The sequence below is a fragment of the Strongylocentrotus purpuratus genome, unplaced genomic scaffold (genome assembly GCF_000002235.5).
Source record: "Strongylocentrotus purpuratus isolate Spur 01 unplaced genomic scaffold, Spur_5.0 spur5_contig_826, whole genome shotgun sequence".
In the NCBI taxonomy this organism is placed as follows: Eukaryota; Metazoa; Echinodermata; class Echinoidea; order Camarodonta; family Strongylocentrotidae; genus Strongylocentrotus; species Strongylocentrotus purpuratus.
This window is the reverse complement of record NW_022145531.1, coordinates 76,583-93,934: the sequence shown is the minus strand read 5'-3', so window position 1 is coordinate 93,934 and position 17,352 is coordinate 76,583. Positions and strand designations below refer to the sequence as shown.

General features: G+C 39.6%; 2 protein-coding genes across 3 annotated transcripts in view; both read left to right on the top strand.

Moving 5' to 3' along the window:
* The window catches only part of LOC585173 (LARGE xylosyl- and glucuronyltransferase 1), a 51,357-nt gene extending 44,710 nt beyond the window's left edge, over positions 1-6,647 (top strand). For both annotated transcript variants that reach the window (XM_030982639.1, XM_030982640.1), the window contains 3 exons: positions 3,537-3,661; positions 4,341-4,439; positions 5,286-6,647. In XM_030982639.1, coding sequence (XP_030838499.1) covers positions 3,537-3,661; positions 4,341-4,439; positions 5,286-5,376 — 315 coding nt within the window. In that variant the 3' untranslated portion in view covers positions 5,377-6,647. The remainder of the gene's footprint in view (positions 1-3,536; positions 3,662-4,340; positions 4,440-5,285) is intronic.
* A 4,286-nt stretch (positions 6,648-10,933) lies between these two features.
* Positions 10,934-17,352, top strand: part of LOC100892924 (HORMA domain-containing protein 1) — a 42,911-nt gene continuing 36,492 nt past the window's right edge. Inside the window, exon 1 of the mRNA XM_030982627.1 lies at positions 10,934-11,007. The gene's annotated coding sequence lies outside the window, so the exon portion shown is untranslated. The remainder of the gene's footprint in view (positions 11,008-17,352) is intronic.

Sequence of the window (17,352 nt, the reverse complement as noted above, 5' to 3'; positions counted from 1 at the left end):
TATGTCCTGAATTTCTTTGTATTTGTTTAAAGGCAAACTTTGGTAATGGGAGGGATGAAAATGACCTTGTTTTCAAGATTTCCCATTAGATCCCAGAATAGTTCATATCGTATTCTTGTTCAATGAAATCCTGTTCAGTGATTGGTCAACATAGCATCATGTGACCAAACATAACATTGCTATGATGTAACTCATGTAATTCATCCATGGATGACGTCATATATATGCGATAGATGATGATTAATGTGCTTTCGGTCACGGTTGCGGTCGTCTATACACTACTTCAGTAACAGTAAACATTAGTATTATTATTTTTATGAAGGTTGGTTTGAAAAACAAAAAACAAATATATCATGCACTATTTCAAGCCACTTGTGAAATTATGGATTCCTCGGCAACAGAAATGAGCACTATTCCTGCGACCTTGATCCATAATTTCAACTAGAGCCTCTCAGTGCATGGTATAGTTGTCTTAAAAATGCTAAACAGTAGGGGCACACCAAATTTCATTTTTATGCATTCATTATTCACTGAAAACTGTTCCTTACTCTGGAAATCTTACAACTCATTGGTAAATGTTGAGGCCTACCAACTAGTGTAGGTGTTCACTATTTAGTGGGTAAACAAGTTGGACAATCGCATGTAATGAATTTGAATAATGTTTCTATTCTGCATGAAATACAGTGTTCATGTGCAATAATATGTGCAGGCTTTAATCGTTAAATCGATCAGTAATAAAATATTGATTTCATTCAATAATACATTTCATGTATTAATTTTGTTTTTGTTGTGCAAGGTGTATTGTACAGTAATATTTGTATTCAACATGTTTTGATCGGACCAATTGGCCCCATTAGACTTCAATGAGATTTCAATGGGTCCCATTAGATTTCAATTGGTTTCAATTGGCCCCATTAGACTTCAATGAGATTTCAATGGGTCCCATTAGATTTCAATTGGTTTCAATGGGTCCCATTAGATTTCAATTGGTTTCAATTGGCCCCATTAGACTTCAATGAGATTTCAATGGGTCCCATTAGATTTCAATTGGCCCCATTGGCCCCATTAGATTTTACAAGAATTTCAATTGGTTTCAATGGGACCAACTGTGCCTGGCCAATTGGTCCAATTGAAACCAATTGAGGTCCCATTGAAGTCTAATGGGGCCTAGGCCAATTTGGCCAATTGGTCGAATAGGGTCAATTGGTCCAATTGAAACCAATTGAGGTCCCATTGAAGTCTAATGGGGCCTAGGCCAATTGGGCCAATAGGTCCAATGGGGCCAATCTGGACCAATTGAAACCAACTGAAGTCCCATTAGACTTTTGATTTTGACCAATTGAAACCTATTGAGACCAATTAAAACCAATTGGAACCAATTGAAACCAATTGAAAATTCAATTGGTGTTCAATTGGTTTCAATTGGTTTTTCGTCTTGGGGGTCTGAAGCTTCACCACTGTTTCACCATACTGGCCATTTGCATAGTTCAAGCTTCACCACTGTTTCACCTAAGCCTGAGTCATTACGGTTTTTGTGCTAAACGGTTAACCGTTAAAAGTATACGGGCGGTTTCGTTTAACCGTTTAATAATAATCTGAAAAAGTGAAAATACAGTATTTTTAATAGTGCTGTAGCTCGGAACCCTGCTGGTCTTCAGACTGTCGGGCTGAGCATTCCCAGCCCCGGACTATGGCACAAATTGGGTCATCCTGATAAACAGAGACCAGTAATAAACAACATAAAACATGTCTTATTATTCCTCATCTGAATTTGATATCATGATTAACCTTGCAAAGTTACTCTGTGAAGATAGCTGATCTGTGACATGTTTATATATGCCTTTGCAATGCAATGTTTGCACATGGTCAGGGAGAGAGCTCCCTGCATGTATCATTGCCATATGAAATTATGTGGAAGTGTGTATCACACACACCCAAGACACACCCTGCAATGAGCTGATCCAAGTTAGTGACCAATCAGGAAGGTTCTCTAGCTATGTGGGTGGAGTTTGATACCAGCATAAATTACAGGTTGGTGACCGCGCGTGCTTTCACCGTACCCAGTTCAGTGGGAGGTCAAGAAGCCACGCCCACATGTGTGCATGTGACAAGCATGAGCTCTCCATCTGTGTGTATGTACAGTGTATTTGGGCGCCGGAGGTTTGTGTGTACATGTGTGTGTGACTGAGAGAGCATGCATATGGGCTAGCATGTCCCTGCATGTCCCTAGCATGGACGAGGCAGGGACATGAGTGAAGATCGAAGTAAGAAAGGGTGGCTGTGTTAATCGGCTGAATTGAAGAATGATCAAAAACTTAAATTACTCACAAATAATATCCAAGACTTTGTTGATTGATATTTCTAAAACTTCAATTATTATTGTTATCAATATTTTTGTATTTTATTTATATATGAACATTATTTTAGGGGGCGAGTCGGCAAGGGATGGATATTAATATTGAAAGAGAGAGAGAGAGACTCGGGGGAGAAGGGATGTGAGAGGAACTGACCATCGAATGTGTAAACATTTAGAAAGTTGTGAGCTGAGAGTGCAGTAATAAGAAAAGGTACATGAGCGATGAACACATTGCAGAGAGAAGGGAATAAAGAGGGTGAGAAAAGAGAGAAGGGGGCTGGTTGTTTTATTGTTTACAAATTCATTCATGGGGATAACTGCTGCCAGAAAGCTAGCGCGCAGCGGCCAGGGTGTAATATTACACTGCGGTTTCTTTGATTATCTTTATCATCGGCTATTAGCACATTCCAAAATGTATGCAAATAACGGTTAACCGGAGCGAGAAATGCTAAACGGTTTTGATGAATCATGCGAGTGCATAAGTGACCGGAATAAAAATTAAATAGTTGTTTTGAAACGCACGATTTCGACATGATTTCGACATATTTTCGACGCGACCGGTAGTGGCTTCATTCGATGTCACATCACCTGAACAAACAAGGCGACCGATTGGATTCGATGTCACATCACCAGAAAAAACAAATTACTCGTCAAAGCTTCACACATTTCATCAATTTGTATAGTAAAGCTTCACCCAATGAAGAAAAACGAACGTTAGGACTTCACTACAACAACAAATAGGTCAGGGTCAGGCTTAGGCGTCGAGACGACGTCGATATTTGGCGACCTCTGAGGAGGGTGGGTCCAGGCCACAGAGTGACCCTTGCATTAATCTACAATTGCCACACTACACCCAGGTGAGGTAAATGGGTACCTGGCAGGAATTAGTTCTTTGAAATACTTGAGCGCCAAAACGGCAGCCGTGCTAAAGACGGTAATAATACTGGAGCGCCAGGATTGGCAATGTGCCAGACATGAGTGCTTTACAAGACTCCACTATAATTATTATTATTAATTTGATACATTAGCTATCATCAGAATGTCATACAATGTAAAGTATAGCCTCAAACACTGAATGTACTTCATGCTATAATGGTAGGATATTCAGATGATCCATTTTTTTTTCTTTAAACAAATTTCACTTAAAATCCCTCATTTCTCTTCTTATTTGTGATTCTAGGTCCAATGGGAGCCTGACTTTGAACCTTATGTGGTTGTCAAGAAGGACTGTCCCAAGTATGATCCTCGGTTCCTGGGCTTTGGTTGGAACAAAGTCTCCCATGTAATGACACTGGATGCCCAAAGGTGAGTGTCGCATCCATCAGGTCAAATGTCAAAGGTCATGGATTTCAATTGCTTTTGTTAGAACAGTGACAGAAAGTAGATACAAGCTTTGAGCTACAGTATCAGACTGAAACTAAGTATGACCTTTAGTTCTTGGCCTTAGGATACATTATAGAAGCTAATGTCTAAAGATAAGTCTCACATCCTTCAGGTCAAAGGTCAGGTATCTGAATAAAATTTGAATTATGACATCAGCTTTACAGCGTGAGAAGAAATTTGGACCTAACATAATCCTCGGTTCCTGGGCTTTGGTTGGAACAAAGTCTCGCATGTAATGACACTGGATGCCCAAAGGTAAGATTCAAATCCATCAGGTCAAAGGTCAAAGTTCACAACAGTGTTAACTTCTGCCTTTGTTTCCTAGTAAAAAAGAGAAATAAAATTAGCCTCATATCTTTCAGCTCAAATGTCATTGGAACAATCTATCATTGTTAGTTTAAATATATCCCATGACAAAAATATTTACAAGTGGATATTACACACAAGAAAATCCAAAAGAAATATTGTTGGTAAGTTTGAATGAAAAAAAAGAAGAGATATCTTCATATGACTTGTTAGTTGACATGTACATTGCATTAAATCATTCCTAATTGCTATTATTGATTGATTTCTTTCTTTGTAACTCATCTCTATTTTGCAGCTATGATTTTATTGTGCTTCCCAACGCTTTCATCATCCACATGCCACATACACCCAGCTTCGACATTGCCAAATTCAGGAGCAGTCAACAGTACCGAACGTAAGTATAAATAACAATCAGTGTCGATATCTAGTATTGAGAAGGAACTGATAAATAACATTACAAACATCAATGAAAGGAATTACTGTACAAGAATGTCAGAGTGGTCTACAAACTAAAATTCAGATATCCAACTTAATATGCATTCCAACTGCTATATGCAAAGCTCAAAGTATTTTGAGGCCATTTAGCCAGGGTCCAAGGGTTCAGGGCTTGTTTAAGGGCTCTAATGTTTGAAGATGCTCTCTGGTGCAATCTGAACCATATTTTGAAGCGTTTTTAAATAAATTTTACAACTAATATTTCATAAGCACTTTTAGTTGAGAATGAATTTTACCTGTCACTGAATTTAAAACTTGTAGTATCAAAATTCAAAACTGTCGCTGTTACATGTATGGACCGCCCCAGGAATATTTAGAGTATTGAACATTCAGTTTAAGTCTTATTTGATGCTGTGAGAAATTTTGTTTTGTTTGTTCCAAATATTTAAGATTACATCTAATGAAATGTTGAATATCAAAGATGAAGAGGCCTCGTGGTCCACTGGATAAGTCCACTGTGGACTACAAGGTACATGATTCAAATCTGTGCCAAAGCACTAATGTCCTATAGCAAGGCATTAATCTACTTTCCACTGTCAATTCAGGTGAGAGAATTGCTTACATGACCTTATCATGGCGGCTCAGCTAAAGCTGGGGTAATAATATGACACTTTTTATTAAGCGCAGTAGAGTAGCTGCTCTATATAAATGCATCTATTGTTATTAATTCTTTCTAGTTCAAACTCCAGTTATGAGATACAGAGTAATGCTATTGTTTTTGTTTTGTATTCTTTGTCTTCTGTAGGTGCCTGCAAACTTTAAAGGAGGAGTTCCAGAGAGATATGTCGAAAACATACGGCTTTGCCGCTTTGAAATACGTTGCAGTGGAAACATGACAGCGTACACTGTGACAATCATAGCTACGCCCCCATCTCTTTGAATGGTATGAACCAGAAACTTTTGAATATAGTATGGAAGACTTGATACACTACCTTGAGTACTAGTGAGGCTTTTGGAAACAAGTGGAGCTCATGGCACGATGACCTGCGTTTGCCAAGAATGGAAGCATTTGTCCTTGAACCAAGCTGATATTCTGATGATGAATGTAGGTACATGTAGCTGCAGCTCCTGATAACAAAGGCAAAGGAGATTGACAGTGTTGGTCTCGCAGGCCTTCTGGAAGGTTATCAAAGTTCACAAAGCTGATGGCCCATGAGACAAAGAGCTCTTTAGCCTTAGCCTACGGGCGGACGAGGTTGGTGCCGTGGGCCTTCAGGAGACCTACAGGAAGCCTTTGAGATCGACAACCCACTAGAATGACAGGATCAAACTCACAGCCTTCCGAAAGTTTTGGAAAGGTTGACAAGACTGGCCCATGAGACGAAGAGTCCTTGAGCCCTAGCCTATGGTTTGTGCCATGGGCCTTCTTAAAAGTCATTAGAATGTCCAGGAGACCTACAAGAAACCTTTGAGATGGACAACCCACTAGAATGACAGTGTCAATCTCACAGCCCTCCAAAATTTTTCGGAAGGTTTACAAGACTGATGGCTCACTAGACCAACAGCCAATGAGACTGATCTGTCAGTCTAGGATGTCTTCTGAAAACTTTTCTGAGGGTTCACTTGACCGATATTGCAGGCCTTGTGGGCTGTCGGTCTATAGGGATGTCCAGGGTTTTTTTCACAAAGACTAAGATCGACTCTAAGTTGGACTTAACTTTGGCAGGCCGTTCATGCCAAATGTTTTCTCTCACCATTTACTGGCATTGGTTTCTCAAGGGGCGTACAAATCATGGTAACAAAGAGGAAGCCCTCGTAGACATATCTGTTCTTAATGGTCACTGGTGATGAGAACCTGGGCCCTGTTTCATAAAACTTGTTATCAATAACAAGTTACAAGCTACTGTTATAAGCTACTGAAATCATGGCATCTGATTGGCTGAGAGCAAATTTGTCATAACAATTTCGCAGTTCTCATAGATAAAAAGTTTTATCAAACAAGCCCCTGCTCTGGCCGGCCTTGGTGGGTGAAGGAATTTCCAACTTCATCACATGCGTCTAGACTTTGGTTAAAAGCTTATTTATTGCATTTCTTATGTTAAAAGGCATTATGTTAGAAGAATTATGTATTATGGGGTTCAGGAATCATTAAAATTTGGATAAAAACATATTTTGGGCATTTTGTATGTTAAAAAGCTTTACAAGATATGTTTAAAGAATTTTGTATTATGGGGTTCCGGAATCGTTCATATTGCAACAAATGGACTAAAAACTTGCTGAATAACGCAACTTCATGTACATATATGAAAAGCATCGGACACAGATAGGGGTACACGGGACTGTACAATAATGTGTGCTCTGATTTTCTTCACCTTTGAAGTTCTGTATAAAGTGAATCCTTTATGTGTTCAAGGTCAAACACTCATCGGGTGCAGATTCTATGTACATGTGAACAGAGTCCAAACTTCCCAACTATTTCTAGTCGTACTTCAAGCCCCTATCATTCAGGGATTCACAAAATTTATCTGTCGCAGCAAAGTGTGTTTATGGAAGTAGTTGCAAAAAGTCCAGAAAATTGACCCCCCCCCCCCCCTCAAGCCACCAAGTGTCACGCATTTGAGGGTCTTAAAACACTCTCACGCACATGCACGATTTCGAAAAACGCTATACATACCGGTACGTTATACCCTTGTTCGCGAGTCGAATCATGAAAATATCACGCATAGCTGATCTTTGAACTTGGCGTCTTCCCCCCCCCCCCCCCCCCCCCCCCCCCACGTTGTACACAACAAATGGGGTGAATAAAACACTGCCAGTTGCAATATTCAAAAAGAAAATTGACCATAGTTTTGCTAATGATAAATATTTTGCCACCATACTTTTAGGAAAGTGTTTATCAGGATTATTTACAATGCCTGGCCCTTTTACAAGTTTTGAGATTTTCACCTTGTAAATCACTGCAATGCCCTGTAAGGAATTGAGAGCACTTAAACAATTCGATTCAACAGACATTTATACTATGATATTTTTGCATGTACAAATGGAAATATTGAGAAAGATTTGAAATTATGTTCATTTTTACCAGGATTTTAACATTTTATTTAACATTATTTAAGGGGTTTTATGGAAACTTTCTTTCATAAATTTCTTTCTTGTTTTGTCTTTAAATTACAAATGCTATTCATACCACCAGAAATGAGGGAAACTTACTCATGAAGAAGCAAGTAAATAATGAGAAAATATTTATTGTATTTAATTGATGTACACTTGTAAATATATATTTTTGATGCAATAATGTGATCATACAGAGGTATGATTTGAAACATATCAGAAGGCGTAGAATAGAATCGCTTACTTTTTTTATCCCATGAATTTTGTGCATATTTATAAACATGTGCATTACATGTATATTGATTTGTTAGAAAGGGCAAAATTGTTCTTTAAAGATATAATTGAGTTCTGGTTAGTTAGAAAATAATTCTCACAGAATCCACAAAAACTTGAACTGAATGTTCAAGATTACAATAAATGACATGTGCCAAACAATTTTGATAGAAAATGTATAGTGGCTGAGTAATGAGCATATAAAGATAAGGAACTGGGGGTAAGTAGGCCTGCCACCATGTGCTTAACACAGGTCACTACACGCAAATGGGAGTTGTGGTTTTTATCGAATACGATTCCCATATCAGAGCTCCAGATTAGCTTGAAATGATGGCAGGTTTAAGACATTAAGAGACTAGAAAATGAAGCAAAAGGGAATTAAGAAGATGGAAAAAGTAATGAATTAAGTCATTTGTAACTATTCATTCATTAAAAACCTATGTCATGTTTTTATTAGATATTTATAACAAAAAGACCTGTAATTTTTTTCGATTTATTCACTTTTCGTAAGTGAAATTATGTTTTGTAAGTGAAATGCTTGCTTCAATTACTATTGATAAACAAAATAAGTTTGAAACAGATGGGCAACTTTTGTTAATTCATTTAGTTTTATTTTTTATTATGTCCATTTTTTTTAGAGTACTTATTTCCCAGATTTTATGTTCACCTTCAATAGACCAGGTTAGCACATTACTGCAATGACCCCGAATATCCACAGATCTTCAAAACATGAAGAGGTCCCACTTTGTACATTTTGAAATAATCACTCCTACAGCGATGGAGGTGCTATATAAATAGCCTTTGTTTCCACTTTTCAAAGAATACTTCCACCTGTGTATCATGGAGTGCACTGAATGTGCATGAATGAATAACGATTACATAACTTTCATGAGCACGTATCCAGTATTTTGTCTCCGTGTATTTCACAACTTAGTCTGCAATGACCTTTATCTGCTCATGCTCAGACTGCAACCGTGAACTGGCTGATTGTTTTTGTCCTCTATGTTTAGATATTCAATGAATGATTTTTATTTTAGTAGCCATAAGCCTACAAAGATACGCAAGGAAATTCGTTAAACTCACCTCAATAATCATGGTGACTAGATTAATCACTGAAATAGATTTCTGTGTATTTATTATTTGATTCTTTTTTTTTTATCAACAACAATTCTTTTCTTCTAAATGTAATGTAGATAAATAGAAAACTTCAGCCTGATTTCATGTTGTGGAAGATTTGTTTTCCTTACCATATTTCAAAGTCAATAAGTTCAAATTATAGCTATGGTCTATACAAAGTTAGTATTCACTGTGTGTGCTTCAGTTAAACAGATACAGTTCATGAGAATGTTCTGAACCATGTTCCATGCGTTCCCCCTAAATGTATGCATTTTTGTTATTTCGTTGATATGCATTTAGGCTATAGTTTCTTTCATGAATTCTTTTACTCATTTTGTATCTTCTACACATTTTCATTTGGTGCTAATTAATTTACTCTTTTGACTCAACTGATTATGTTTTGTTATGTTTCCTGAAGAATGTATTTTTCTTCAAAGTTGGCAATTATGTGTGGTTATTTTACTTCTATGTTATATTTATATTTATACTTAGACAAGGCTACGTGTAGATGTGTAGCTATTATTATCTGCAGACAGAGAGTCAGAAGGCTACTAGCTCTGTGTTAACCCTTTCGGAAAAGGATTCATGTAAATTACTAACTTGATCCCAGATTGTTCTTGAAATTGGCAACACGATATTTATCTTTAACCGTATTGCTACATTGTTGTAATAAAAATGAATGTCTCTGAAAACAAAAACATGAATAAGAACTTGGTTAAAAAGTTGAAAAAAATTGCAAATTTTAATTGAAATACAATCAATCCTGTCTATAGTGACCGCCCAAGGGAAACACAAAAAGTGGTGTTTGTAGACAGGTTCCTTTAGTACATATTTCAATGAGGAACCATTTTCAAGGGTGAACAAATAATGTGCTCTTTGTAGACAGGTGGTCACTAAAGCAGGTTTGACTGTACAATGATTTTAACCTTTTAACATGTTGCCATTTTAAGGATTTTAAGGCTTATTTTCTCTTATAAAATTACTTGCGTCAAGCTCAATATGGTCACGCAACAAAAGAGATGTAGATATGTGCAAAAATTGATGCCCTTTCTATTCATGCCTCTGGGCCCCGTTTCACAAAGCCTTTTTTCAACGACAAATGACAAAAATCAGTGACTAATCTCTTGATAACCAATCAAAAGCAAGGATTTCACTAGCTTTTAACAAACACTGTCATTTGTCACTGATGACAAGTTTTGTGAAATGGGGCCTGGTATGTTCTTTTATGGTTCTGATTCAAAAGTTATTAAGCCACTAAAACCACAAAATATGTGTTGATTTTCTTGAAATTGTTGATGTACGAGTTAGCAGTCTTCTAAGCAGGTGATGTCATACTTTTTTCTCAGTATTATTTGCTTCCTTTTCACTATGGTTAATAGAGGAACAAATAAAATAGGAAAATAACCAATTTTTAGTTAAGTTTTGTGCAGTATCCTTCCATTTTACTTCTCAAGTGGATATCAGAAAGAAGAGAGAGAGAGAGAGAGAGAGAGAGAGGGGGGGGGGGGGGGGGTCGGGAGTGCTGGAGAGGGAAAAAGGGATAGACAGAAGATCGAGAGACAGAAAGAGCTAGAACTACAAACTAAAAAAACTATTTAATAGGTTTAATACAATAGAACAGCAACTGATTATCAAATTATAAAAAGACATGTTTAGCTAATATTCAGACCTGTGTCCTGTATACTATGCACAAGAAAACGGCTAAACGGTGCCCCCCCCCCCCCTCGCAATTCTAACTAAGGACCAAAAGCAAAAGGCATCTTTATTTTCGTTTTACTTCTTTCTCTCTTTTTTTTAATTCTCACCTATAACTTAAGTTCAACTGTTATTGCATACTGCCGGTTCCTTTGTTGTACACAGCACACTGTATTGAATGTAAATATGTTGCTTGCAGACGACGAAATTGGCGCGACGTGAAAATTGCTAAATTCCTGCGATATCGATCGATGATGATGCAAATCGAGTTGCAATTGGATATTTTCATTCATTTTACGAAGTTTCAGCTGTCAAGAATCAGACTCGAATCGGTAAGTGTAACCATTTAACACAAACTTTAAACTACTTTTACATCTACTTTAGATGTAAGGGTGATACAAATTGATGGAATGCTGTTTACATGATATGAATTATGATTGTGTTTGGTGTGTGGATGAGACAGGAAAAGATTAATTGCAGTGGTGTTTGTCTTCTCTCGTCGAGATCATCTAGGCTAGTCAACTGCGCTCGGGCTAGCCTGTGGACTGCGCGGCGCGGCCACAGGCTAGGCACAGCTAGCTAGCTAGCCGAGCTCAGCTCCGTGCGCGGGCTCTGCCTTGGCTTTGCCACTTGACTTAGTTGTAGATCTACTGTTGCAAGCCTGTATTTTTATTTTGTGTGACTGATTGTTTGTCTGTGCATAACACAGAGTCAATTATACAATTTCTAGAGTGTACGCATAGATCGACTTTACTTTGTTTTTTCCGTGGGTGTGTATTTACTGGGGTGTCTGATCGATCGCGCACCCGATTCTGTGTGAAATCTTTCCCATAGAGATTGCATGCATCCCTATGCAGTCTACGTGCTTTGCGCGACCATGCAAAATTGGTCAATTTTTTTTTTCTTCTTCAAGTCGAGATTCAAACCTAAGTTTATTCTTTGTGATCCTGAAGGTGATACTCAATAAATGAGGTGTCATATGAAAGAGCAGGTGAATCTCCATATTTTCAAAGGGGCTGCATCTCAGAATTCTAAAAATATCTTGGTCAAAACGGCGATTTAAACATTGTCATTGACTCTTTGAGTGATTTCAGGTTCGGTGTTGAAAGCTGGTGTTGGTGTTGTGAGAACACCAACACCAGCCACAACACCGAACTTGAAATCAGGCTGGTGTTGGGATTGACCTCGGGAAATATGACGTAGACCCCTCTAGACTATTTCCGGAAGTCTTTGTTGAGGGCTGGTGTTGAATGTCGTCTGCTGAACCGAGTATCGCGGTTGGTGTTGACGATTTACGTGTAATTTTCCCATTCACCAACACCAGCCCCTAGGGATTGGGAAATTCATGATTTCAAGTTCGGTGCTGGTGTTGGTGTTGCAGTAACTATGCAGGTAACTATGCGGACATCTGGCACGAATCTCACGATCATGCCAAGGTAAAAATCCATTTTAAAGTCAAAACAGAAGTAAATCCTGGGAGCTACATCTAGGGTGTCTGAACGATTTTTCAATTTTCAATTTGGGATCGTTTTTCACCATTTTTGTTTGATATTTGAATAAAAAATGATATCAGAATAATACATTTCAAATTTCAAGTCTCACCGATGTTTCTATCAAAAGTAACAGCCCCTCCAAAACGCTGGTATATTCATATCATTTTGGTCAAAATCGACGAAAAAGACGTCCACGCAGAGTGATGTTGTTTTGCTAAATTTAGCCAAACAGCTGTATCGCGCGATATGCAAGCGTATGCATATCGTACGCATGCTGCTAAGCCAATCCGCGACTTGCAGCTTGAGCTACGCTGTCTCCGCGACATGTGCCATTGACTAGTATGGTTGGCGTTCGTCGCACAAAAAACCCGGAAGTGAATGCACGTTATAGTCAATGGCAATATCGCGGAGATGTCTCCGCGATATTGCCATTGACTATAACGTGTATTCACTTCCGGGTTCTATGGCGGGAACTATGGAAAGCCGTTGGTGACTTTATTCACGTGCCCCAGACGTATGGAACGCGGCACACGTCTGCTAAATTGACCAATCACCGCCTGTTATTTAGCAGGCGCGTGCAAGGTGTGATAGCACACGCCTGTTACTTTATTAGCACACGTGTGCCTTTTTCCAGACGGATGCTGTTTACTGCGCATGCGTCTGGAATTGATCGACCAATCAGATACCTTGTTTAATATGGAGTTTAATGTGCGTGTACGGTGAGTGCATGCAGCGCAGACAAGCAAAAATGTACTGGGCACGTGGTGATCGACGCACGTGGTACTCTTACCCTTCTTAAAAGTATTGACTTTGATTTCTATGTCAGAAAAGATGTATACATTGTAAGAGTACTTCCATTGAGGTTGGAACTTTCTGATGCAAATTATAAACGAGGTGCCGAACTGCTATATGAAAGTTTATCCTCCACCTAGTATTGGAGTTTGTTAATACTATAAAGCTAGTCTAGGGTTGATAAAGAAAAGGTAAGTCTAATATCATGAATGGTAGTTTCCAGATTTACAATCCATCATTCAGAACCTACTCTAATTGCAAATTAGGTGATATACTATGCAACAGTGCCATTGTGATAATGTGTATGATCCAGTGTAGATATACAATGGAGTTAGTGTTGGAACAACAGAGTAGATCTCTCCCCCTCTTCCATCTCTCCTTTATCTCTCTTGGGTCACTCTGTACAGAGGTCACCTCACTCGTGGTAGGGGAACACACACACACACACACCTCCCTGCTCTCTCTTTCTCTCCCTTTCTTCCCCAATATTTTTGTTCATGTTGTGTTGTTGAGCAACACTCTCCATTGGGCTAGGACAGGGGGATTAGTGATAGGAGGCATGTTTGCTTATCAGATTAGAAGTTGGAAACACTGTGAAGAGTTTGCATTTGCTTGGCACAAGGGATTGTCTGACCATTATTATTTGGTAGTTTTCAATCGAATAAACCTGCTCATAATTATCCCATAGGCCTAATTGTATTTAAGGGTTGATGTTTGGATGTTGATTGGCTTATACCAGGGTATGTGAGTTAAACACCTCCCTGCTTATACTACAACATGTATTGCTGTATATTGCGCGGAAGTTTAGTTTAGTGGATGTTATCACATTTCTTAGAGACAATCAATTTTAGTCTATATTTCTTGTCTTGTATATAGTTTATGATTATTCCTTTATATTTCTATGTCATATGGGTAGTCGAAGCATAATAATAGTGCAATAATTATAGGTGAATCACATGCAGATTGCAGTATTGATTGATAAGCTCGTTTTCCTAAAACGATATTTACACCTGGAATATGTATGTGTTGTGTGCAGGGGCGTCTCCAAAGGGGGGGGGGGGGGGGGGGGGGGGTGGGGGTGGGGGGTGCCGACAAGTTTTTTTCCCTACGAACTGTGACTTTTTATCCGCTGTGACGACTTCGAGAGTAACTACAACTACTATACTTGTATTTTCTCGAAGTTTCGCTTTCCTATAATATCAGCTTAAGAAATCAGAGGTTTGAAATTTTCGGGGAAACTGAATTCAAACAAGGTTTATAAGAGTCAACAACGGTACAACGAATCGTCTTCTTTTCTCTATATTGTGATGAAACGCCAAAAATTCCGCCCTTCGCGCGGAAGGGGAGAAAACATCATTTAGACGAGTAGAGAACGGTACAACGAATCGTCTTCTTTCTCTAAAAATTTAAGGAAACGTCAAAGCTTCCGCGCTTCACGCGAGAGGGGGAAACTGAATTCAGACAAATATGGTTTATTAAGAGTCGAAAGCGGTACAACGAATCGTCTTCCTTTCTCTATATTGTGATGAAACGCCACAAATTCCGCGCTTCTCGCGGAAATAAAAACTTCATTTAGACGAGTCGAGAACAGTACAACGAATCGTCTTCTTTCTCTAATAATTTAATGAATCGTCAAAGCTTCCGCTTCGCGCTAAAGGGGGAAACTGAATTCAGACAAATAGGGCTTATTAAGAGTCGTCTTCTTTCTTTAATAATTTAATGAAACGTCAAAGCTTCCGCGCTTCGCGCGGGAGGAAACTGAATTCAGACGAGGATTAAGAGTCGAGCGCGGTACAATGAATCGTCTTCTTTCTCTAATAATTAAATGAAACGTCAAAGCTTCCGCGCTTCGCGCGGGTGGAAACTGAATTCAGACAAGGATTAAGAGTCGAGCACGGTTCAACGAATCGTCTACTTTCTCTAATAATTTAATGAAACGCCAAATCTTCAGAGCTTCGCGCGGGAGGGGGAGAACTGAATTTAGACAAGGATTAACAGTCGAGAACGGTACAATAAATCGTCTTCTTTTCCTAATAATTTGAGGAAATGTCTAAGCTTCCGCGCTTCGCGCGGGAGGCCTATCACCCACACCCCCGCGCTCTTTAAGTGATTCGCTTGCTCACTACCGCCCCTCCCTAAAATAAGATCCTAGCTCCGTGTCTGCATTAAAATATACAGCTATGAATGCTGACTAAGTTGACGAAATAATTCGTATATTTGTGTCGTCGTGGAAAATGACCATTTGCGCATACGCAAGTACTATAGATAGTCCATAGGAAAAACAATTTAGCCTTCGGCCCCGGGTTTATAGGGTTACATTTGTAGATATTGGAAATTAATTTTGTCGATAATTGGTGGCTAGTTTTGTCGGTAATCGTTGGCCTCTACACCCCCCCCCCCCCTCCCCCACTGAAAAAGGTCTAGCGACGCCCCTGATCACCATACTAGTATGAATATGATGTGTATAAGAACAAAACATATATAACATTATCTGTATGTAAGTGTTTATTCGATTTGATAATGAAACTGTTCTTATAATAATGTAGATGTTAGTTAAATAGGAACTCTGTAGGACCATGCATTATGGTTTAAGGCATGCCCACATAGAGAAATTTGTTATGTTAGGGGTCGGGGCCAAATGCAATGAATTATTGATAATTTATTGCATTTTCTTTGTGTTTTTTTTATTGGGCGGCGACGTACCCTAGCCCCGCTGTTTACTCGTACCAAGGGAATACTGCGGGGAGGGTGGACCGAATGGCGCAGATTGGTCGTAATGATTTTTTTTTTTTGGGGGGGGGGGGGGCAGGGGCTGGATGATGGGTCGCGTACATTATTGGGGCACGCCTTTTTTCTTTATTTGTTCAGAAATGTACGTTTTCAATAAATGTTTTCTACAAATATTCGGGGCCATGTGGCGTCATTCAGGCGCGGATCCAGGATTTCTTAGGGGGGGGGGGGGGGGGGGCCAAATTTGAAATCATGCGAGCCAAATATTGGTACGTAATGGTGATCAGCAGTGATGTACTAGGGGCGGGTACAGGGACGGGCGAGCTTCCCCCTCCCTCCTCCACGAAGCGCGGAAGCTTTGACGTTTCAATAAATTATTAGAGAAAGAAGACGATTCGTTGTACCGTTCTCGTCTCTTAATCCTCGTCTAAATTCAGCCCCCCCCCCTCCTGCGCGAAGCGCGGAAGCTTTTACGTTTCATTAAATCATTATAGAAAGAAGACGATTCGTTGTATACCGTTCTCGACTGTTATTTTAATCCTTCAAAAATCTTCTTTGTCTGCTCCTTTTCCTACGTCCTCTTCCTTTTCTCTCCTCTCTCTTATTTTTTTGTTTTTGGGGGCCAGCGTTTAAGGGAGGACCGCCCCCACTGCCCCACCCCGGCCCCGGAAGCTCAGGGGTTTAAGGCAATAAATCACCGTCAGATGAGCATCTAAGGGCCCGCCTTAAACCCCTAGGTGGAATCCAGGGGGCAGAGCCCCCGAAAGCTAGGGGTTTTATAGGCATTAATCACGGTCAGATGAGCATATTTTGATACCTCATTATTTTGTGCCACTGGCAGTTAACCATTCTTTCTTTCTTGCTCTCTTTCTTTCTATTTCTCTTTAATATACTTTTTTGTTAAGTGTGTGTTGGGGGGGGGGGGGGGGGGCTCGAGGCTCCAGATCCCCGCCGTTCCGCTCGCCCTGACATGTAGGCACCTCAAGTAGCATATTTCTTGCCTGGCTGTAAATTTAGGAATTTGTCATTTTCCAACAAACGCATTCAAAAATATAGGTAGTTTCCTAAAGAGTGAGGACAAATCTCGGAAAAATTCTGTCATTTTAGCATTATTTGTAAACCACCGTTATGGAATTAGAAATAAACCACGTTTGAATTTCATTTCCCCCAAGCCGCCCCCGCCCCCTATCAGTACACCAGTGCCCCCCCACCCCTCCATTACACCTTGTTGGCGGGGAAACAAAATAACAACTGATCTTCCCTACCTTTCTTTTTTTTTTTTTCTTCTTTCCCTTTCTCTCCTCTTTACCTTTCCCTTCCCTTCCTTTTCTCTCTTTTAGGTTGACGGGGGGGGGGGGGGGGGGGCAAGGGCCATTCGGCTCCCACCCCGCTCCGCACGTTAATCAGATGGCGGGATTAACAGCAACTGATCTTCCCTTCTTTCACCCTTTTTTTTCTTTCTCCTCTTTTTTTGTTCCATTTTAGCTCTCCTCTTTCCCTTTTTCTTCCTTCTCTCTCTCTCTTTTTCAGGGGGGGGGGGGAGGGAAGGGGAGGGGGACAGCCTGGGAGGCAAGGCCCTTTCGGCCCCCCCCCCCGATCTCTTTTTTTTCTTTTCTTCTTCCTGTTCTTTCTTTCCCTTTCTCTCCTCTTTCCCTTTTTCCT